The following is a 23,869-nucleotide window of genomic DNA, read 5'->3' as shown; positions in this document are numbered from 1 at the left end:
AAATGAACCTGTCAGTAACCAAGACAAAATTCCGGATGGTCATGATTCAATCTATTCTGCCTTATCTACAGGACAGAGACTGGATGTGCTTAATCGACTTCCAGGATGTGTACTATCACATCAAGATGCACAGGTGCTCCCAGAGGTTTCTTTGCTTACCGCTGGGAGCCAGTCATTACCAATTTTGAGCCCTCCCCTTTGTCTCGCCACAGCCCACCCTGGTGTTTTACCAAGGTAATGGCAGTAGTAGCGGCTCATCTGAGGCTTCAGGGCATTCAGGTCTTTCTGTTTGTGGATGATTGGCTCTTTACCACCCCCTTAGAGCATGTACTATGTCAGGCCAGGGACTCCTTCCTTCAGTTAGCCAACAAATTGATCATTACAATCAGTATGAACAAGTCTGCTCTTCACCCTGTTCAGATTCTAGATTCATTGGGGCATGGTTGGACACAATACAATCGAAGGTGTTCCTCACCTCAGACAAGATAATGTAGCTTGAGGTTACACATCTTACACAGTTTTCAGACCCATTTACCAACAGCCGAAGCAGTGTTAAGTGCTTTAGGTTCTATGGTGGCCACAATAAATCTTCTCCCCATGGCAGTTCAGTGGTCACTGTTAGACCTTCCCTTGTCCTTTCCAGTGAGAATTTCAAAAGCGTGCAGCGACTCCCTTTGGTGGTGGATTCAGTCCCTGAATCTCCTCAAGGGACATCCTTTTCAACCTCCTTTACCCCAAACCACAATGAACCATGGACACCTCCCTTCTTGGGTGGACAGGGCAGGGCATTGCAGTCCAAGGCACGTGGTCCCCTTCCAAGACTAATCTGCACATCAGTGTTCTAGAGATGAGAGCGGTTCTTCTTGCTTTGCAGGCCCTCCATGCTCATCTTCCTCTGGGAAAGATTGCAGTTCAGACGGACAACATATCAGTGGTCTGATATATCAACAAACAGGGGAGAACTAGATCTTATCCCTTATGTCGAGAGGCCATGAGAGTGTGGGAATGGGCGATCTCCACTGACTGTTTTCTGGTGGCAATGCACATCCCGGGACGGTCCAACATCTTAGCGAACAGGCTCAACAGATCTATCCTGATATCTTACAAGTGGTCTCTGAAGCCTTCAGTAGCGGAATAGATCTTCCTAGAGTGGGGTCATCCTTGCTGCAATCTCTTTGCATCTTCTTCCTACGGGAAATGCAGCAAGTTTTTTGCTCTGAACCTCCCTGCTGGGGGAAGCCCTCAGAGTTGCTCTGATTCATGCTTGGCCTCCCGACCTTCTTTATGCATATCCTCCTCTTCCCCTCATGTCGAAGTTTCTGCCAAAAGCCCAAAGGCTGGGGAGCACTGTGATCCTTATTGCCCCATTTTGGCCTTGACAGGATTGGTTTTCCCGTACTCAAGTCTCATCTAGTTGGTCCACCATGAACCTTGGATCTGGTCCCGGATCTGCTTTCACATCCCTCGGCCTCATCCAGATCTGGGCAGTCTGAAGCTCACTGCTTGGCTGCTCTGGTTCCCATGATTATTAGGACTCTTAGTCTGTCATCTCCTGTTAAATCCATTCTGGTGGCAGCTCATAAATCGTCCACCAGAACAGTTTATCACAGTAAGTGGAAATGTTTTTCTATTTGGGCCATTCAGAGGTCTTTGGACCCTTTCACTCCACCACTTTCAGCGGTTTTAGATTTTCTAACTAGCATTTTTCATCAAGGTGCTAGTTCCTCAATGGTGAAAGTCCAACTAGCCACCATTTCTACCTTTTATGTTGGGGTGGACATGTCTTCGCTGACATCTTCTAAACTTTGTAAAACCTTTCTCAATGGTGCATTTCTTCTCAGACCCCCATTCCTCCATGGGACCTCACATTGTTGTTGCAGACATTGATTTCTCCTCCCTTTGAGCCTGTGGCATCTGTGGCTCTACAATTTTTGACCTGGAAAACTGCCTTCTTGGTTGCCATTACATCGGCTAGAAGGGTGTCGGAGCTTCAAGCTCTTTCTGTCAAAGTCCCTTACATGATCTTTCACAAGCATAGAGTGTCACTACGCACTAACCCAGCCTTTCTTCCCAAGGTAGCCTCGGAGGTCAATATTAATCCGATTATTAATTTACCAATATTTGTTCCAAATTACCAGAACAAAGGGGAATAGAAATTACATTTAATGGATGTACACAGGCAGTTGAGGTTTTATCTGCACAGGACTAAACTTTTCCACAGGTCTGATCAGCTTTTTGTGTCCTATGTCAAGCCCTTCTTAGGTAAACCTGTCTCAAAAGTGACTGTTGTTCTCTGGATTTCACAATGCATTGGCCAGGCTCATTCATATAGAGGTTTGTCTCTTGCAGGAAGAGTGATGGCGCATTCAACCTGATTTATGGCTACGTCAGCAGCTATTTGGTCTAGTGTCTCTTTGGATGAGATTTGTTCGGCTGCTACTTGAGCCTCATCTCGCACCATTATTTCTCATTATAAGCTGGATTTCGTCTCTAGAAGTAGAGCATCCTTTGGTTCTGTGGTGCTCCGGAATATCCTTCCATGTGGGCCTCCCAAGAGTTAGGTAGTTGGGGACTCTGTCCCACAGGTTGAAGAGCAAATGAAGTAAACTACTTCATATAAAGAAGTTATGTACTCATCATAACGTTCCATCTGAGTAGTTCTACCTCATTTGTCTTCAGCTGTCCCCCACCCACTCCTTCCCCCTAACATTATCCTTTGGGATATGACATGTCCTTTGTACCGGACAATTATTGCTGGGATCTTTGGTTCTGTCAGGGCTAAAGTTCATTTGCGATGTTTGTGTTGGAGGATAAGGTGTTATTTGGTCGGGTATCTGTTACCTGTTAGGCAACAAACTAGATCTGAAGGGAGAAGGGGAGACAGGGGCATTATGGGTAAGGGTAGGAGCATGGAGCTCGGAGCAGTAGCTGGAAAAGGCGTCCGTGTCTGATCCGAGGACCCACAAGTTGAAGACAAATGAAGTAGAACTAAGATGGAACGTTTTGGTGCGTACATAACTTCTTTTTTCGCTGTTCTTGTACATCGCTCTTTGTGTCGATGTACATGTGTTTGCTGTTTAGAGCTTTCAGGTTTATAATATAGACGCATAAGAACTGCATTTCTTGTAACTTGTACAAGCATTAGTTTAGATATGCATGCCACACTGGTGCTTTATTTGTAATAATTGCATCTCTTGTAACTTGTAACCTTTTTATGCTTCTATTTATATTGTATAACTGTTCATTGGAGCTTTTCTCCCTGGGTCTCCACTGAAAAAGGACTTTTTGTCTAGTGGACACTACCCGGTAAACAAATGAAAATAAATAAATAATAACTATATATTTTTAACATACCCTAAGTTCCTCACTTCTTTGTACTTGCCTGTAACATCTAGAGACAGACACGCAATAGTCCGACTTTAACTCAACCCCACATGTCCTCAGCTGCTTTTAGAAATTAGTCATGAGATGCATCCAAGTGCATACCCTCCCTCCAATGAGGGGCACGACCATCCTCTATTTTCCAGTACTTCAGTTGTCTGAGCAGTTAATTGAACTTGAGTGTCTAAGCCATATTCAGGGTTTTATCCCTGTGTGCTGCAGAGCTGGATTACAGAGGAAAGTCTTAAGGCAGATTCAGGGGCATTTATGAGCAGTGCCTACCTTTTGTAGGTCACATTTGCACTTATGCCTGTTAATCATTAAGCTTTTCCCAAATGGAACTCTCTTCCTTTCTTTTCCACTATGTTTGTTATTTCCAGCTTGAAAGCAAGAGCCTTCTGGAAGGGTCACCATTCAAGCAGCCATGAGAGAGTTTTGTATCCTTGCCAGGATACTAGCAATGAAGTTAAGCCCTAGCTCTCTCCTCTTGGGTGAAGAATGAATGGTGGGATTCCCCACAGGAGCCACCTCACTGTGTGGGTGCACACACACATATATGTGTGATGAGGCCTACTTTGTTCACAAATTGGTGGCTGTATGCCCAACATAGGAACAGTGTTTGTGTTGTCACGTCTCTTGAGGGAATTAGATGGTCTTTGTCCACTTAAGTCTCCCAAGATGGTTACACCTGTCTTTTCTGCTACATTTCAATTAGGCTACTGAGTTGTTGATGAGACCTCAGTCAACTTGTCCTTACAGTTTTTATTCATCTATGCTGTGAAGATTGGGTGAAGATGGGTGAAGGCTGCCAGCCTAGCTAGATAGAATTTTGGAGATTATTTTAGAGTACTTGCATGCCTTTGGGTAAAATTGTACAAAGCCACTCGAATAACTTTAGCCCTGGGCTATACTACCAATTGGATAATGTTACACAGTAATAATTGGACACCCTTTTAAGGGCCTTTGAGTAGCTGATAAATATTAGTGGGTGGTGGCAGCTGGTGCTACCATATAGTCTGGGGAAAAAGGGGCACAGCTGGAGAACCGGTGCCAGCCTTCCCCAGGAGTGTCTGTGTGGTTGTATAAACTCTTCTCAAAGTACCCGCGCTTGTGTGTGTGTGTGTGTGTGTGTGTGTGTGTGTGTGTGTGTGTGTGTGTGTGTGTGTGTCAGCTACTTGGGCAGGGACACGAAGCGCTGGTTGGACAGAGAGGGTGCTAGAGGTTTTAGCTTGCCCACTAAGCTGAGATCTTGACCCTATAGCTGTGCCAGTGGAGAGTCTTATTGGGGACCTGGAGAGCAAGGGATTGACTAGCCCCGGACTGACTGTGATCTGTGTGTGCTCTTGAGGGAAATTGCACTTTACTGTGTGTACTTGTTATCCTTTCCTCCTATATGAGATGCCCCTCAGTGGTGTTAGTGGTGAGGGTTGAGGCTCCTTGATTGCTGGACCAGGGCACGGGCATCACATATGCTACCAGTGCTAGCTTGAATGTGGGCAAAACTGAAAGGTTGTGATTGCCAGTATTTTTTCTGAAGATTTTTTAATTTCTCTGTTCCTATTCAAACATTTAAAAATTCATGAGTTATTGTTTAGCTTTGCACTTGTTATAAGCAGAATTAGCTGTTTTACTTCAGGAGTGGGACTTTTATTGTGTACTGAGATACCTCAGATTGCCCTTTGTGCTTGTACAGGGAATGTCTGACAGACTTTCCTGGAGTCATGTACTTATTGTCCATCTTGGAGCAGTTTAACTTCCTTTGTAAATGGTAAACTTCCTGGTCAAGCTTTACTGTGATGTACATGCTGTTATTTGGCTAGGTCCTTGGACAGCAGAGAGGTTTACTCTATATTGTGGTGCATTGTAATGGTGTCCTTTGTCACCTCTTTTTTGCTTAAGAGCCCTTAGCAGTACAAGTCGCACTGATTATTTATAAGCTTAGATAGGAGAGTGGGACGCTGGTATCCATGTTAATCTTTTTGCAGATATTTTGTTGGCTGTCCCAAAGCTTGTGAGACAGGAATTATTAGATGATCTAGATATTGTCAGCCGTTTGGTTAGGTATCCAGTGTCAAACTTGTGTGTTGTGCATAAGCTGTTCACCGGACCTGGATTGGCATGTGACCTTCCCAGTGGTGTAGTATGTAGAGCAGCTGAAGTACCAGGAAGTCATTTTGACCCTACCCTGTCCATCATTTGGTGGCTTGATACCATGAATAGTCCCATACAAGCTTAATGGGATGGCTTATTGCTTATGGATTACCAGTAAACCATATATTCCTCTTAAGCTGCAGTTTAGCTCAGAACTCCAATGGAAATTATGGCTTGAAGCAAGAATGAAGGAGGTATTCAGTTCTCTACTCTGTTACTCTCTGTATTTTTTTATGTACGTACAAAGTGCTGCGGCTGGAGCATGAAATGCAGATAATAGAGGTTTGTCTGCCAGGAAGGGGATTCACTATAGAGCACTGCTGAGAGGCTGTGTTGGTTATACAGTTACCCTATTCAAATAATAGAATGTCTTAGAAGCAACCCCATAATAAGAGCTGTGGTTTACTGCATCCATAAGTATTATCAGACTAAATAACGAACTGTGGAGAATATTCTATACCTAGGGGAGCTTATTGGATACCTGGAGAATGCCATTTGCTGACATTTGTGATCAAGCTTTCTGTACTGACAGTTTCAGCCAGGCTTCCATATTGAGCATTTATTGACATTTGTGCAATGTAAACACTATCCCAGCCGGTTTCTTGCTCTTTATGCAGGGGAGTGGATATCAGGGGATAAGGGTTTATTTGCCTCCAACATTCCACTACTTCACTATCACAATTGGCTTTTATATGGAGGAAAATACATTTTCATTTTTTTCATATTCTGCATTTGAAATGTACTCTAAGAATCCTGACCTTTGCTGTGGGCCACTGTTACCATATTTACTGCCCCCCCGTGCTGATGTGGACATGACCTGTAGAAAGGCTTGGGTCAAAGAATTTTAGCAACCTCAGTAAACCTGTTTAGGATCCTGGTAAGACAGACCCCCAATATGGAAAATTCCTATGCTGAGGTTAGTCTGGGACCAAGAAGTAGTTTTGGTGCCCTCAAATTGTGTGGGATCCCAGTGCCAGAGAGTATCTCACTCTCCTAAGCTGGGGTATTCTGATATGTGCATCATTTGTGGAAGAGGATAGGCACATTTGGAGTTAGGAATAACGTGAGTTGTGAGTTAAACTCTATTAGAGTCACATAAACGGTTACCTAACTCTATGGTGTGCAGGTTGCACACTTAAAATCATAGAAAGATTTTTCATTTTGTAGAGTTGACTATGTGCCATGGATTTCACACTCAATATCCCATATTTATTTGCTGTGTATATCATGCTGCTCGTGAAACCATTGCCTATGCTGCATTAATTTATAGATTGTTTATGCCCGAGTAGGACCCTCTTTTTTTCTTTCTTATTCCACTGTTGTCATTTCCTGCTCCTTCCCAGCCTCTACAGATTTAAAAAAAAATGCTTGATTTAAAAAAAAAAAAAAAACACGGAGCTGTTTAGCTTCATTACTGGCATGGAAGTAAGCAACTGAGAGTAGTTACTTTTGTGCTTTTTTCCCACTTTTTATTTCAGGGGTGTGCGGTTTCTTGACCTTTGGCTCCAGTGTGGACCAGGATGTGCTTCTGTCCTATCCTTCCACAGATGTTCCAGTAGCTATTGCCCGGGCATTTATCATCATATGTGTACTGACCTCGTACCCCATTCTACACTTCTGTGGCAGGTATGTTTTTTGCATGTAAATCTGTGTAATAAAATATACCGTTCCTCCTGCCTGTGTCTGTGGTGTGCTGTACTTAACTTTTTTTTAATCTTTTCATTTTCATCAAGCCGATCTGGACGGTAGCTAACTTTTCTGGCTTTCATCTGAACTCTGCTCAGGTCATTTTTTTTTAATTAATATATAAACACACTAAACACCACTGCAGATCCCCCCACATTTATCACTAGTTAAGCAAGCCATGCAATAATGCTCAACAGGTTGGGAAATAGTGGACCATCTGTACACTCCTTGATGGTCCTTTATTTCTGTTTAACACCCAACTTGGAGGGCATTACTACACTTAAAATGTTAGGTGATCTGTTAAATTGTTTTGTATTTGTTTTGTTATGTAATCTTTTTATATTTTTGTGGTAAAATGATTCCTCTGCCTAATATTTCATAGTTACTAATGGGTATATAATTGTTGTTGGATGATGTATTTTGCATTCAGAAAGTATGTTATCTAAGTATTTAATTTCTACACACATACACACTCACGTATATATAGATGTATACCTACAAATAAAGAAATGTAAAGGCAGACTGTGTCTCACACATGCAGAAACTCAAACGGGTGTGCGTGCACACACACACACACACACACACACACACACACACACACACACACACACACACACACGCACAGAGTAGCACACAGAAAAATGCTTAACGGTTAGTGTTTTTTCTTGACTGTGTACACATCAGATGTTTTACTGTAATCAGATGAAGATTCATACAGTGCACTGCAATCCCCAGCATTCAGACATGCATTCTCTCACCATGTGTGTGTGTGTGTGTGTGTGTGTGTGTGTGTGCGTGCGCACCATTCAGTGCTCACTAAATGTGACTTTTTTGAAAACCACAGATAGCAAGGGATGCTGCTACATTTACTTTTCTTATTTGAATAATTTTTTTTTTTTTTTTTTGTTTTTACTTTTTATTCTTTATTTTTTTTTTACTTGACACTTGATAAACATGCATTTATTGGCTGTCCCTCATACATTGATACTGTGTTGGAACACTTGTCTCCAATAATAGAGTATTGGCTGTAAAACATACCAGGGTAGTGGCTAACTTAATTTTAAGTTGTATGTAAAGAGCAACACATCATGGCTATCCTGATTCCACATTCCTAACTGTCATGTGTAGTGGCCAGTGCTTATCTCTTAAATGACCAGCTTCACATTCTTTAGTTATTACACAGCTGTGTGCGTGTGTGTGTGTGTGTGTGTGTGTGTGTGTGTGTGTGTGTGTGTGTGTGTGTGTGTGTGTGTGTGATGTTGAGCAATTCTGTGCTTTCGTTTTCCTACAGGAATGGGTTTTGTTTGAGAGCCAGGGCACACTTTCTGCTATCATTTAAGAGGCGATATTGAATCTGTCTGCTCACTTTTGAGAAGCTATGAATGGGGAGGAATTATTTGTTCCCACCCTGGATGTTTGCCACTATTTACATTTCTGTCTGAAAAAGATCCACATGTATGGCTTGTTTCCTTTACTCATTTTAGGTGGAATTTCTTGGTAGCTAAGGGCATCTCTTTTCAAGTGGCTGGATTCTCACTGTGTGTTTTGCAAGTAACAGGCTGATAAGCCCTTGACTAGTGTGGTTGCTACACTAGAGGCATGGTTGCTTCCAGTGAGTATGTTTCATGAAATATATCTAGAACTGACATATGCAGCTGCCACCTGGTTATAGAAACTCGAACTTTAGTAAGCTTTACCTCTTGGATTTGCACTGTAGGAGCAGGGCTTAATTAATGGAGGATTTTGTTCAGTCACTTCCTTGGAAATGTCTGTCCTATCCACCTTTTCTTTAACAGTGTGATTGCTAAGGATTCTACACTGGTGGGTAGTGTGGGGACCCATTAAAGTCATATATTCCTCTTACAGAAGTACTTGTATCATTTATGATATTGTGGAAAAGCAAAGGTGTACATTTATAATCAAGAAATGGTGACTTTTGCATTCTAATGGGTGTGTTTCACTAACTCCAAGTTACAACAACATCAGAATTGGTAAATATATTTGTTTTTAGTTAAGGAGTCACATGGGCTGATATGAAGACACTTTCAAGAAAGAGGATAACACGTTGCGTGGATAAATATGAACAGTATTTTAGATGAATGATTTTTTTGCCTGGCTGGAGTGTGTTATTTTTAGAAGAAATCTTAGAGTAAGTTCTTGGTCGTGTCTTCAGTGTAGCATTTAAAAGCTGGCAGATTTAAGTCAAATGCTTTTTCAAGGGACTTGCCCAGTAAGGTAAATGCAGTATCCTATTTGGGTGGGAATGGTACTGGAATGAGAGGATTCAGAATGTGTGTTTTCCTGGCTTCCATAGTTTTGCCCTTTAACCTTAGTTCAGAATTGTTTCACACAGGGAAATGAAACCATTCAGTTGAGGTAAGAGACTTTTACCATTATTCTGCTGCAGATAAGTAAAGCACATGATGTAATGGGGAATGTCATAATTCTTCAGGTTTTGGCGCACTGCCTGAGTAAAGCTTTTGTTTTGTTACTAAAGCTACGTAAAGAACACACCCTTAAGCCTCACATAGGAGGGGCAGTCTCTGAAACACTTATCTGTCTCTCTAGCATGTTCTGTTTAAGTCTCAGCCAAAATTCAGGTCCCTAGATTTTGTATTTCTGGTACTCTTTGACTTACAAATATGTAGGAGATTCATAATTGTGTGGTTTGCGGATGCCTTGTAAACCAGACATAGATCTCCCCTCAGTATCTACAGGAGACTGAGTAGAAGGAAAGGGCTTTAAGGTGCTTTGCATAAGGCAGGTTTGTTATGCCTTATATTCTTTTTGTAAGGAACCTCTGAGGTCGCACTAGTGGCTGCATATGCCTGGTCAGGTGTATACAGAGGGGAGCATTGTACTCCATGATTGGTCTGGTGAAGGTAGAGTGCAGTGGGATAATGACCTATTTGAACCTAGATATCATGCCTTTACTTATAAGTTGTGCAACATAAAAGGGTCTCCTCACCACTGTGGCCACATGGTGGTCAAAGGTAAGGCTACTGTCTACATGCATATCCAGATCCCTGACCACTGGGTCAACTCTTAGGGATGTATTATCAGTATAATAACTAGCCAGGATGTTTGCCCTCCCAAAGGGTATGTTTATATATTTCTTGGCATTAAGTTTGATCATGGCTTTGTCACTATTTGTTAGTCAGAGATAGACCATCTTGAAAATGCTTATGTTAGCAGAGGAGTTGATGATAACCCCCAGCTTGCAATCATCTGCAAACTTAGCCATAAACCTTCAGCATTTGCTCCCATTTCAGAGAAATAGATTCCAAAAAAGGAGTGGGCCCAGGAGGGATATGCTAGAGACTGACCTCTTGGTAGGGATGACCTTATCTGTGTTGAGCTCCTGGGTCCCATCATGGAGTCATTTGGCTGTCCAGTGGGTAATAAAAGGGTTTATTACCTAAATTAGTGAACTTGTCTGTAATGCCTGAGTGGGGTACTATATCAAAAGCCTTGGCCAGGTCAAGGTGAGCTGGGCGCAAGCTTGCCTTCATCCAGTGCTTTGGAAACCCTTTCAAAAAAGGCCACTAGATTTAATAAGCATGAACTTCCTTTAACAAAGCCAGACTGTGATGGGTCCATCATTTGCAGATTACTTACAACCTCATTTAATATGTTCATGATGATTCTTTTTCTCCATGGCTTTGTATATGAAGCTGGGAAGACTTGTGGCCTGTAGCTACCCGGATCAGTGGTTGAACTTCCCTTGTGCAGTGGAATATCTGTCCATATACCATGCTGTAGGCACAAAACCTGACTGATGCTCCAGCTGAAAAGTGATTCAAGTGGGCCAGTGAGGTCATGTTTCATGCTATTTATTAAACATCCCGAGATGTTATTGGGGCCCATCAGTGCAGTGTTTTTGGCCTTGGAAAGTGCATTGATGACCTGTCCCCTAGTAATGGTTGGGGGGATTGTTGTGTGGGGTATTTCCTTTGGACCATCAGGGGTAGTGGAGGGAGAAATTTGAGCTGAACCTGTGAGCCAAAAGTTTGGTAAGGGCCTCCAGTTCAATGTAGGTAATGCTATTTATAATAAGTTCTGTGCATTGTTGTGCATTTCCCCTGAGATTATGGACATAGCTGTAGAAAGCCTTGTGGTTATCCTTTGCCTGAGAAGCTATTTTTCCTTCAAATTTAACCTTTGAAGTATTAATTAACCCTCTTAACTGCCTGTTTCTATTAGTCGGGGTAATATGTATGGCTTTGTTCCTCCTATGCTTGGACAACATTTTTTTCTTTTGTTGTATAACAGATTGTTGTTGTGATTCCATCAGGTGTTTTTTGAGTTTCTTATTCCTAAATAGAGTGGGCACAGCTTGCTCTGTTCAGCTGTCAATATAGATGTACAGTAATTTTGCAAATAGCTCAGGATATGCTATGCTATGCACATTTATCTAAAGCACTTCAAATATAAAAACATTAAAATGTCAAAATGACACATACCATCAAAGACCAAAACGACACGTTGAATTTGTGTTTTGGTCTTTGATAGTATGTGTCATTTTGACATATATTTGAAGCGCTTTAGATAAACAATGTTCTTATGACCATTAATGCTGTATATATACTTGTTGAGACATCAGTTATTTGGATGTGCATTTTTATTATACAGTCATACTGTTTAACTTCAAGGTGAAGATTTTGGGTAGCTTTACAAGTACATTTTTAACAGTGGAGCTATTTAAATGCTTTGATACATTGTAACATCACATGATTTTGAGTCAAGGGTTCATGACCAGTATTATAAATGTATCATTTAGTTCCTATTTGTTTGAAGGTCTGATGAAGCTATTTTAGCGAAAGCGCTTACCTTTTGTTTATTTTTATAATAAAGACGTTCTTATTTAAACAGCAGAAGGAGTTGTGCCTGGTTACCTCGCTGCCATTGTTCATTTTTATTATTGATTTTTTATTTACTGGCCACAAGGTATTTATCCCTTGGCGTGTGGACATTTTTGTTTATAAAGCTAGATTAGTTATAGATGGGGATTTTAATTGCATACTTGAATAGTCTGATACCACTAACAAATGGAAATTAAAATTAACCGAAACAGCAAATATATTAAAATGGATAGACGCTCTCAACTTAAAACATACTTTTAATATGAAACATCCCAGCTCATTATTATTCTCTCATCAGGACTATCAATATGGCACACAGACTAGAATAAATCAAATACTAATTTCACAAGACTTAATTTCCACAACATCACAGTTTACTATAGCTCCTTGTCCTATTTCTGAACATGATGCTCTCATACTAAATTTTCAAGCTAATTCTAAAAGCCTGTCCCTAGAATACCTGCTTATATAACTAAACTTAAGGAATTTAAAACTTGGGTGATTTCTGAACTAATTCCATTTCTGCAAATCAGTAACACAACAGACATAGATATAGTTATGATTTGGGACTCATTAAATGCCTATATTTTTGGGGAAAAATAATTTGGTGTAAAATTAATGAATGGGACTCAGAACTTCAAAACATCCAAAATCGTCTTCTTACATCCAAATCTAAAAACATTAAAAATAATAAATCTAAAATACAAGAAATAGAGAGTCAAGATTCAGTCAAAATTCAACAATATCTTAGAGCTTAGGAATGAAAGATACAAAACTGCCACTGGCATTGCAGAAATCTTTGAGACTTGGACCTAGGGACCCAAGTAGATAGTCAGCTTTCCTTTGATAACCATGTTGCCAAGGTGGTTAGAAACTCCTTCTATGTGACCCATCTGATCATGAAAGGGTTCACATCAAGATCTAAGGATGTTGTGGTGCCCCTCTACGTTTCCCTCTTCAGACCCATTATTGAGTACAATGCACCAATTGGAATGTACCTGGCTAGGCATCTCCAGCAGCTGGAGAGACCACAGAGGTACCTCACTAAGAGGATTACTGGCCTCAAACAGTTGCCCTATGCAGCACGATTGAAAAAACTAAGGCTTTTCTCTGTTGCATACCGCCTTCTCAGAGGCGATCTTTGTCTAACATACAGAGCCATGTCCAACCCAGAACTGTTGAACATGCTCCATCTTAGCAAAACCAAATCCACTCGAGCTACACGCTCTAGGGATATAAACCTCAGCACAACAATGAATAGAACATGCTGGAGGGATAGATTCCCTTCGCAAAGACTTCCCTTGCTATGGAACAAGGTCCCGATCTACATAAGGCAGAGACCCCTCACTATCACTCTTCAAGAGGAACCTTGATGAATGGATGGGTAACAGAAAGTTCACACCAGGGATCATACCAACAGCTCTACTAGATAGGGGCCAAGGGTACTAGCTGCTAGATCAGGGGCCTAGGGAACTAACCAAAGGGGCGGTGAATACCGCATGGTTGAGCTAATATATGCCTTCAGGCAGATAGCCCAGTATCTACCTATGAACTTATAGATTTCATTACATTGCTCTAAATAATTTCTAGTATTCATACATCAATTTCAACATTTAATTCTGTCAGTCTTGATGATAAGAAATACCATCAAATTTAAAAGATAATCTAAACCAAACAATTAGTTACAGAGAAGGTGTAGACAAAATAAAAAAAATAATAAAATCCAACAAGCTTCAGGAATAGATGGGATAATTTTGGAAATACATGAACTTTTTCCTTTTCATATCTTATCCTTCTTTTACAAAACACTTATTGTAATTCAGTCTAAAGATAAGATTCCTCCCTCATGGAAATACTCTGTAATAACACCGATATTAAAAGATAACAAAAATTCACAAACTTGTTCATCTCATAGGCCCATTTCACTTTTAAATAAAGATTATAAGATTTTCATGCCCGTCATTACTGACAGAATAAAAGAACCCATAACACAAGAAATTAATTTGGATCAAATAGGTTTCATATGTCAAAGACAAGCATTATTATATTAACTATATATATATATATATATATATATATATATATATATATATATATATATATATATATATATATACAGTTTATTAATGTAATTATATTATATTAAATTAATATAACTATATTATTGCATTAGATGTATTTGAACTCTTACAAATTTTTCTGAATATGAATAAAGAAGCTCTATTAGACTTGATATTGAAAAGCCTTTGATTCTCCAAATTGGAATTATTTGTTTAATTTCTCCATAGATTTTATTTCACTTTTAAAGAATGTTCATCAAAACAGTCTAGTGTATGTAAAAATAGGTCCTTTTATTTCTGAATATATTAATTTGACTAAAGGCACAAAACAAGGTTGTCCTCTTTCTCCATTCATATTCGTTTTAGCAATTGAAGTTCTTGCCAGTTTAATTCAACAAAAGCAAAGCATTAAATGTATAGAAGTATCTAATACTTATTCCTGTAGCATCATACTGTTTGCTGATGGTATTCTATTAACACTCTTCAATTCACAAATAACCCTTCTTGAGCTATAATAAAAATGTTTGTCTATTTCTGGACTTTATCCAAATCTAAATTTATAATAAAAAAATCTTCTACATATCTGGATCACATCATTGTTCACAGGTTACCTCATTTGAATATCTAGACTTCAAACTACTATCTTCCACAAATAATTATCAGTTATATCATAAATATAATAAAGAAATCTTGTCTCTAAATGGGAAAAACTTATTTCATTTGAAGATAGACTTCAATTAATAAAAATAATTATTTCCCCAAAATATCATATATAATACAACCCCCATCTGTTTTTGCAAATAAACAACACATTAGGAAAATAACCTTCTTTTAAATTTCCTCTGTTTCCTCATAAACCCAGAATAGCTTTTCCATATCATATAAGATCTTGGATTCTAGGGGGAATTCATTTTCCAGTTATAGATACTTGCGTAAAAGCTTCAATATTTAAAATTATATTAAATTGGATTGACCCTAATTATAATTCATATTGGAAAACTTTACATTTAAATGTTCTTGATAGCAAGAATAATATTTTACGTAATTATATTCCAACTGATTTAAGTATTTGTTGAAAAACACCGAGTGGCACAGTGCTAGTCAGACCAGAACTCCAAAACACGATATCTGCACCAACAACAAACGTAATTTTCACTAGTTTTATTTAAAATAAGGCTTTTTTCGAGAAGAGCTCCCCACCTTCATCAGATAATAGTTTAATTTAAAAACACACTTTATATATACGTGGCTGGTTGTCAATGAAATAATTAATGACATTATAAATAAATGATTAAAAAAAAAATAATAAACGCTTTGCTGTGTTGTGGTTAAAATAAATATTGTAAGTTCATCTCAGTGGGCACTAGCATATGTATGGCAGGAGGTCACTGGCAACTTGAATTGAGGAACAATGAGATAGTGTCCATTAAATGTATATTAAAATGATTCAGGTTAGGTCTCTGATGGTTTTACAAGTTTCAGGCTGTTAAACATTGATGTGTTTTTATTTAAATTTGTAATGAAATATTTTAAATTAAACTATTATCTGATGAAGGTGGGGAGAATGCTCTCTACCAAGCCTTTTCAACAGTTTGCTCTTGGTTAAATTGATTTAAGTATTTCCCTATACAGAGTCAGAATACATAATCTTATACCAAAATCTTTTAAAAATATTATTTTCTTTTTAATATTGACATGAAAATTTGGCTTGAGTCTCTAATTCCTTTCAGTATCACAATTTATTTTTCAATAAAATTAATAACATGTACTGGAAATTTAGGAGGCCAAGAAGTTTGTCTACTAGTATCATTGTATTAAAGATTCAGAATCTAGAGGTTCAACAACTCATTTCATAATTTAATTTAAACTCTCAAGATTGGCTGTTATTACATAATGTAAAAACTTATGCACATCTGTAATTCACATTTTAAAGAGCCTAAGCTTTTTATATTTAATATATGAAATTACATATAATCCAAAAATTAATAACTTAATTTCAAAACATTATAAGATATTTACTAAATATAAAGCACATTTAAATCTGAAATTTTGGAATCATTTTACTTTAGGTCAGGCATCTCGATTTACTTCTCATAATCAAGTGTTATCTGTTAGACACACTTGTTGGTCTCAATATTGGCATATATTTACTTGAAATTTTTTGCACAGAGCCTTCTTAACTCCAAATAGAATTGCTAAAATAAATGGAAACAGTAACTTATTGTGTTGGAGAGGTTTAAAAGAATGTAAAGCCGATCAGATACATATATTTTATGAGTGTTCTTCTTTGAGTTTATTCTGGTCTAAGATTGAAGAATATTTACAAGCTTTGCTTACTGAATTTTCTTTATCAAAGTTTTTAATATTGTTTAATGTAAATGATAATGATGATCTGATGAATGTTAATTCCATTCTTCTTTGGTCCATCCTTGCGATGGCAAGGAAATGTACCACCAAAAAGAAAATATCTACACCTCCAACATTTGAAGAGTTTCTTTTATTCTTAAAGAAACAGCATTCATGGAGACTGAAGTCAAAGAACAAAGAATTCACCCCAACTTATTTATCAATAATCCTTGGATGAACGTGTTATCTCTTATTGATTTCTATCAGATTAATTCTGTTACTAATGCTTGAAAAGAAAAAGGAAAAAAGAAGGAAACATTTTTAATGATAATGGGAAAATTTTGGAACTTTATTTTTTTTCAACATTCTGTTTTCATGCCCTTGTATATACTGTACATAGTTTATCTTGTTTGTTCTGTATACGTTCCTTATATTATTTATAATATTTATTTTATTTTATTATTTATTATTTTACATTTGTTGACCGGGATGGTCCGACTGAGCTGAATAGCCCTTTTTCAGCAAGGCCCGGGGAGAAAAGCTCCACAGTATACAAGCCATTAAAAGCATTAGAATTTCACAGTAGTTACATAGAAAGTATATTAGTTAATACAGAGGTAATTAGTTGAGGCTTCATTGTTTTGAAATGTAAGCATTAAACAATGTAAGACAATAATTCATAAATAGCAGCAATAATTATAAGTAACAGTAGCTGTTTCTAATAAATTGAGATCAGAAGAGGAAATGAGATCTGTAGATGTAAAGGTAAATAGTATGCAGCGGTTATAGTTCATCATCGGAAATAAAAGAGGACGTACTGATAGTGAATAGTAAGGTAGAGTTTAACAAGTGGACTGAATGTAGTTTATGGAGAATGATAAGGGCAGGACCAGTGTGCTTTTAGGTATTCTTTGGGTGCAGTTTTGAATTGATTAGTTTATGTAAGAGACCTGATTTCTAATGGCAGTTTATTCCATGCTATAGAAGGATTGGAGCTATAGAGATTGCATCCAGATTTAGTTTTAGCTTTGTTTATTTGTAATAGGTTTTGGTCAGAGCTACGTACAGACCTGGTAGGGGAGTATTGAGAGATTAAAGAGGATAGGCTAGGACAGAAGGATTGCTGGTATAGAATTGTGTGGATTATCTGTAGTTGGGAGTGAAGGAGTGAGTGGGGTAGTTCAAGCCAGTTTAAATATCTTAGTGAGAGACAATGGTGAGATTTATAAGTTTGTTGAGCAGCGAATCTTGCAATCTTGTTATAGGTGGATTTTAGTTTTGATAGAAGTGTGGAGTTGAGATTAGTGAGAATTTGACAGCTACACAGTAGACTAGGTAGTAGTTATGAATGAGAGAGGGTAACTCCTGCTTTATTTGTAAGAAACTTTTGTTTCGATAGAGAAGGCCCAGTTTTTGGTGTGTCTTTTTAATACAGTTATTTATATGCAAGTCAAATTTAAGTTGGTCATCTATTGTTACTCGTAGTAGTTTTGTGCTAGTTTCAACAATGATGGATGCATTATTAAGGGAGAGTACTAAAAAGGTTGATTTAAGGTGGGTGAGGTTTTTAGGAAGCAAGAGTAGGAGTTTTGTTTTTTAGGGTTAAGTATTAGCTGGTTGTCACAGAGCCAGGGTTCTACTGAGTTGAAAGATGCTTGAGTAGTACATATAAGGTCATCAGGAGAATCTGCAATGGTGATTACTGCAGAGTCATCTGCATATTGAATAAGGGATGACAGAGGACAGAAGTATGTAGAAGATTAGTGAAGATATTAAAAATTAATGGGCCTAGGATGTATCCTTGGGGGGGACACCCATTTTCACTAGTAGAGGGGGGGCAGAGAGCCATTTTACACACTGCACGTGGTCAGTCAGATAGCTGGTAAACCAGGTAATAGAGGTGCAGAAGTTGAGGTTAGACAGTTTGGATAGTAGAAGAGGGTGAGAGACTGTATTGAAGGCTTTGGAGAGGTCCAGGAATAGGCAAGAAACAAGTTTATTGTTATCCCTGGCCTGTGAGATAGTGTTATATAAATATATTTTATTGTAGTTTATATAAATAAAATAAAATAATGTATGTTTTTATTGTATTTGATTATATGCTATATATTGGAAAATAAATAGTGTAATCAGACTGTTAACCACCAGTAATAAATACAGCAGATTAAATGCAACTGAACACTTAAGAATGTGATAGTTGCAAGGTACTCAGGCTATTAACAAGCAGTAATAAATGACAATATATATGTGGAAGCTATAAGTAGTTTAGGTCAGTCACTAAGATTTAGTAGCACATCATGATCTTGGCTGTGAGGCTATAAATTTAATATCCTAATGTTAAAAAGTACTGGTAAACAAAATATCCTTAGACTACGGAAGTGGTAAGTGAAGTTTCCATTCTGTATAAAGACAGGAGAATGTGGCCAGTTTCAGTCATGTATGGGGATGAAGCCATGATTACGGCTCTGGCACCTAATGGAGCAGACCTTTCGTAGGGGCAGGGTTAGGCCATTACTAAAAATGGCATCATTGTTAGGATGCCAATGAGGGCATAAAGCAGGGATGTGTCCCTTATAGTCCCGTCTTGGTAGTTTGTCATGTTCACAGGTGAAAGCCATGGATGAGGGAGCAATTGTTTATCCTTTTGAACTGTATAATTTAATTGTTGAAATACTGAATTAAAACAGGGTCTGCCACTGAGTATCTGATAGCATTAAAAATAGACACACAAACACATATATTTATATGACAGAGAGAGGGAGTGGGAGCTGTATCTAGATCTGTTTACACAGACACGTATATAATATGGAAAGCAATAAGGAATACATTTCTGTCAAGCTAGTAGTGGACAGAAGCTCTGTTAAGCACTGCTGGTAAGAGGGTTGTTGTAGTTCAATATCAGCCTTAAGTAATGATGCATTCATTGTCATTAACTCTCTTTCTCAAGAGTCAAACCCACTGTGGAAGCAAAAATGGTGGTCCAAGCCCAGAATCAGGTTAATGATTTTTATAGCATGTCCCCACTTTCCTTTAGTCAGTAGATATTCTCACCAGTAGTGGATCCATTTTCCTAACTGTCCGCATTTTTGGCACATTCTTGCTACCAGTTATTTTTTGCTTCTGGTTTGATTTCCATTAACACTCTTTTCTGAAATGCCTCTGCTATACTAAGCAAAATGTCATCTTGTATTTCTTTTTTCCAACCTTTAGAACTGTTCACTAACCTTGCAAGTGGGGTCAGCAAATATGTATGCAGTCCCATGTTTGCAGACCTGTACTTTGTAGTCAGCTTTGAGGAGGTTCATACCTCCTTCAGAACAGGTGGTACATGATCCTGCTATATTTTATATATCATTTGATAAGCATGAAGCATTTTCCTTGTTTTTATGGTCCAACTGATTTCAGTGCTTCTTCTAGGCCAGTCACACCAAAGCTGCAAGTCATAACAGTGAGATCAAGTTGATTTATAGTTTAAACTTTATTTCTAGATGTCAAGGCAGTTTTGGAATATCATTTCTGACTCTAAAACCTGAAAGGAGAGTTGATTTCTCTTAAACTAAAATGATGTTTTGTAGCCTTGGTGTTCTAAAATGGTAGTGTGTTTTTGATGGTATTTAATGTACTGGTGGTCTGTTTTTATTTATGTTTAATTATGGTGATTGCCAGGTGTATAGAGTCCACAATATAATTAAAATGTAATTAAGAAATCAACTCTCTTTAGAAAAGATATTCCAGAATTTTGGATGTGTGCCTGGTCATTCCTGAAAAAGGGTATTGAGACCATGTACCCACTTGGTTAACAAATGAAATAAATATTGTATATTGGCTACCATTTGCAGAACAGCAAGTAGTCTTAAAATGCCATACATAGAATTATTGTTCTGCATGTCTGGTATTAAGATTGGCTGATGAAGTAGTGGGGGGTTCTATTCATCCATAAAGGCTTCTTCCAAACATTACTTATCTTATTAAAAAGTAAAATATAGTGGAAATTATTCTTTTGAAATGTAGTGGAGATGTTTAGATAAAACAATATTGATCCTCCCCAGAAGAGTCTTCTTCTTTTTTTTATTTACAGTAGTGCAATATTGCCTTCAGGTTCATTTCTAAATGTAGAAAAAGGGGTTGCTGTTTACAAATATCCACAATGTTTTACACTGTTTTTGACTGGTATAGAACACAGAATATTTTGTAGTAAAGCCTAGTAACAAAATATTTGATTTTATCTTAACAGAATAATCTAAGATATATTGAAGTTTGTCTGCATGTGTAGAAAGACATTAGTAGAGTTCTGCGTTTTTGAAACAGTTAAGGGAAGGTCATCTACGCAAGTAACACATTTCTGCAGTGACTTTGATAGGACAGTTGATTTGATATTTGTAAAAGAATGGAGGATACAGGACACACTATCCAATGCCATTACACCGTTTACAACAGAATCCAGGCCATTAGTTAATAACAGTAAAAAAAAAAAAAAACTTCCATATTCCTAAACAACCTTCTTGTTTTCCATAAACTTTACATCACATTCATGGATCTGTTTTAAAGGGCAAAGGAAACAATTAGTCTGATTCATGAGGAATGGCCACATAATGAATCAATTTTCTTTGCATAACTTATTTTTAGTCTTAGTTTTTTTTTTCTTTTCATCAGTAAAACAGATTTATGAAAACCATTATAAAGCAAGAAACCTTGGGCTATTTGGAAAAAGAAGCGGCAGAGGAAGTATGAAAATATGAACAACAAAACCTAGAGATTTTTGAAAGGTATAAAAAAGAAACATAGACGTGGGGAAGAAAGAGATCTGATATGGTATAATATTTATGCAAAGGAAAAAAGTCAAACTAATTAATACAAAAAGGCAGCTCCAAAAGTATTTGATGTGAAATAAAGGCAAAGGTACCCAGATATGGACAATTTTGCAATACTGAAAATTAGATCACAAAGGGGGAATGCAGAGCAGAGGGTTAATAAAGTTGAAGTTAAACAAGCAGAAGCTGAAGTTATGAAATACGTGTGAAGTGAAGAATTTAGTGTACAAAGTCTAACACAGGTCATGTCACAGCATGATGGAACAATGAGTCCCCAAAATAACCAGAAACAGGTGGAGTGCGAGGCATGTGAATGAGAACTATGGACATGGAAAAGAAAGAGATTTAATATGGTGTGATACTTATGCAAATGAGAAAGCAAAACTAATCAATAAAAAAACAGCACCAAAAATGTGTGAAGAGTAATACAGACAAAAGCATTTGGATATGGAAATTTTTACAGTACAAAAATAAGGAAACAAAGGGAAGAAATAGGATTAGTAATAGAGAAGTTAAAGAAATAGAAACTGAAGTTATGGATTACCTGTGAAGTGAATAATTTAATGTAGAAAATCCAGCTCTGGTAACGTCACAGCATGATAGAACAGTGAGTCACCAAACTAAGGAAAAATCGGTGGAAAGGGCAGCATCTGATCAGTTGCCACATGAAGATACTCTGAAGCCTTCATTAGAAATCCAGTACAAAAGTTCAGTTGGAGTTGCACAGTAAGGGAAGGAACATGAAACTGTGGCAACTCTGACTCAGTTAGTGTTGCGGAGTGATAGGCCAGTGAGTCTACTGCTTGTTAGTAGCCTGATTAAATTATCTCTTATTCTAAGCATCTTAGTTTTGGTTTTAGCACTTGTGCTTCAGGCCAGTTACTTTACATGTAAGATTTTTGTGGTCTACACTCTTGTGAACAAACCCTTATCAAAACCCTCTCTCCATAAGTCCACCCAAGTATTTGGAACACTATGTCTGGACAATTCCCATCAGATTTTCCTGCCAGCCTGGTCAACATGGGCTTACTGAGACAGTGTAGCAAATGCCTCATGTTTACTGACAGCCCTCTTCTCCTAGCACATAATTCTACTACTTGCGAGAAATGCATCTACATCAATAACCTGGAATCCTCTCTCTTGCCACAGTCAGTACTCCTGACAGAGAGGAGATTGCCAACACAAGCATCACGCCATGTGTATCACACCACACCCACCTTTGCAGACGTCCTCAATAGAAACTTACCTAAACAGGAGAGACCTCCAAAACACACTCACAAACATTCCACATGTAACACCAAACACATCACACAACACACCAGTGTCTCACAAACACAGCCCATAAGGCAAAACAATAAACCATCACAGCCCATAAAGCATAACAGTAAACCAAAAATACTAGTCATTGGTGACCAATTTGTGAGACACACTTATGTCCCCCTCACCAGGCTCGACAAGGAGAAGGTGTTCACAGTCATTTGTCTGTCTGGTGTCAGAATCTGCCACAACACGCATGAACTTAAGTCTCTCCACAAGTGCAGGTATGTTAGTGTGAATCACTTGAGATGTACCTCACTGGACTGTGTGAAGCAAGACATGGCTGAGCTCTCAGAGAATGTGTCCCAGGCAGGCATGAACCTAGCCCTAAGCAGCATCCTACCTTCACCAAGAACGTTACCATAATACCAACAAAAAATAATTGACTTCAACAATTGGGTTAGTTTCTGCTGTCATTCCAAGGGGATCCAGTATCTGTCTGCCTGGGATGACATAGTTGACGGGCCTCGTTGCTTTGCCAGAGATGGCCTCCACCTGTCACCACTGGGATTCCAGATCCTGGCCAAGGCTCTCACCTCCCCCATTGTGCCTTTTTTAGGCAATGCCCAGAAGACAAATCTTTCAACATGAAATGTCCGTCAAAAAAAAAATTGAAGGTCATGCTGCTAAACACTGGAAGCCTTAACCTGAAAATGCACTCACTGGAGGCTCTCCTTGCACTTGAAGATGCCGATGTCTCTGTGGTCACAGAAACCTGGTTCAGGGCTGTGGAGAGCAGCCATGCCTTACCAAGCTGTACCTCATTACATACATTCTGACTCCAAAATGAGGTCAGGAAGACTAAGGGTGGTGGAGTCTCTATCTTCATTAAGGAAAGGCACACCTCCAGATTGGTCTGCTGGCATGACGCACTGGAACTGCTCCAGGTACAACTGACAGTTGGCAAGCCAGCTGTAGACCGCCATCTATGACTCAGGACACTCACTCTACTTACCTGGATCTGTTTGACTTCATCAAGGTACCCCCTAACACCCTCATCCTTGGTGACTTCAACTACACCACCGTAGACTGGGTGAACTATTCTTGCACTAATGCACTCACTCAATAATTCCTAGACTTCATCAGTTCTAACACACTCGACCAGCTGGTCTCATCCCCCACAAGGGGAGATAACATTCTGGACTTGGTTCTCACCAACATGGGCGACCACTGCACCACTTCCATAGTATGTTCTTCCCTGGTGAGATCAGATCATTGGACTATCTTGTTCGATGTTTCTGTCCCACCCAATCTC

General features: G+C 38.5%; 1 protein-coding gene across 2 annotated transcripts in view; it reads left to right on the top strand.

The window, feature by feature from the left end:
- SLC38A7 (solute carrier family 38 member 7) overlaps positions 1 to 23,869 on the top strand; it is a 456,284-nt gene that overhangs the window by 312,994 nt on the left and 119,421 nt on the right. For both annotated transcript variants that reach the window (XM_044081294.1, XM_044081293.1), the window contains exon 9: positions 7,011 to 7,158. In XM_044081294.1, coding sequence (XP_043937229.1) covers positions 7,011 to 7,158 — 148 coding nt within the window. The remainder of the gene's footprint in view (positions 1 to 7,010; positions 7,159 to 23,869) is intronic.

Source organism: Protopterus annectens, chromosome 8.part0 (genome assembly GCF_019279795.1).
Source record: "Protopterus annectens isolate FY-2018-M chromosome 8.part0, PAN1.0, whole genome shotgun sequence".
Lineage (NCBI taxonomy): Eukaryota > Metazoa > Chordata > Ceratodontiformes > Protopteridae > Protopterus > Protopterus annectens.
The sequence above is the reverse complement of the archived record's forward strand: the minus strand, read 5'-3'. Positions and strand labels throughout refer to the sequence as shown.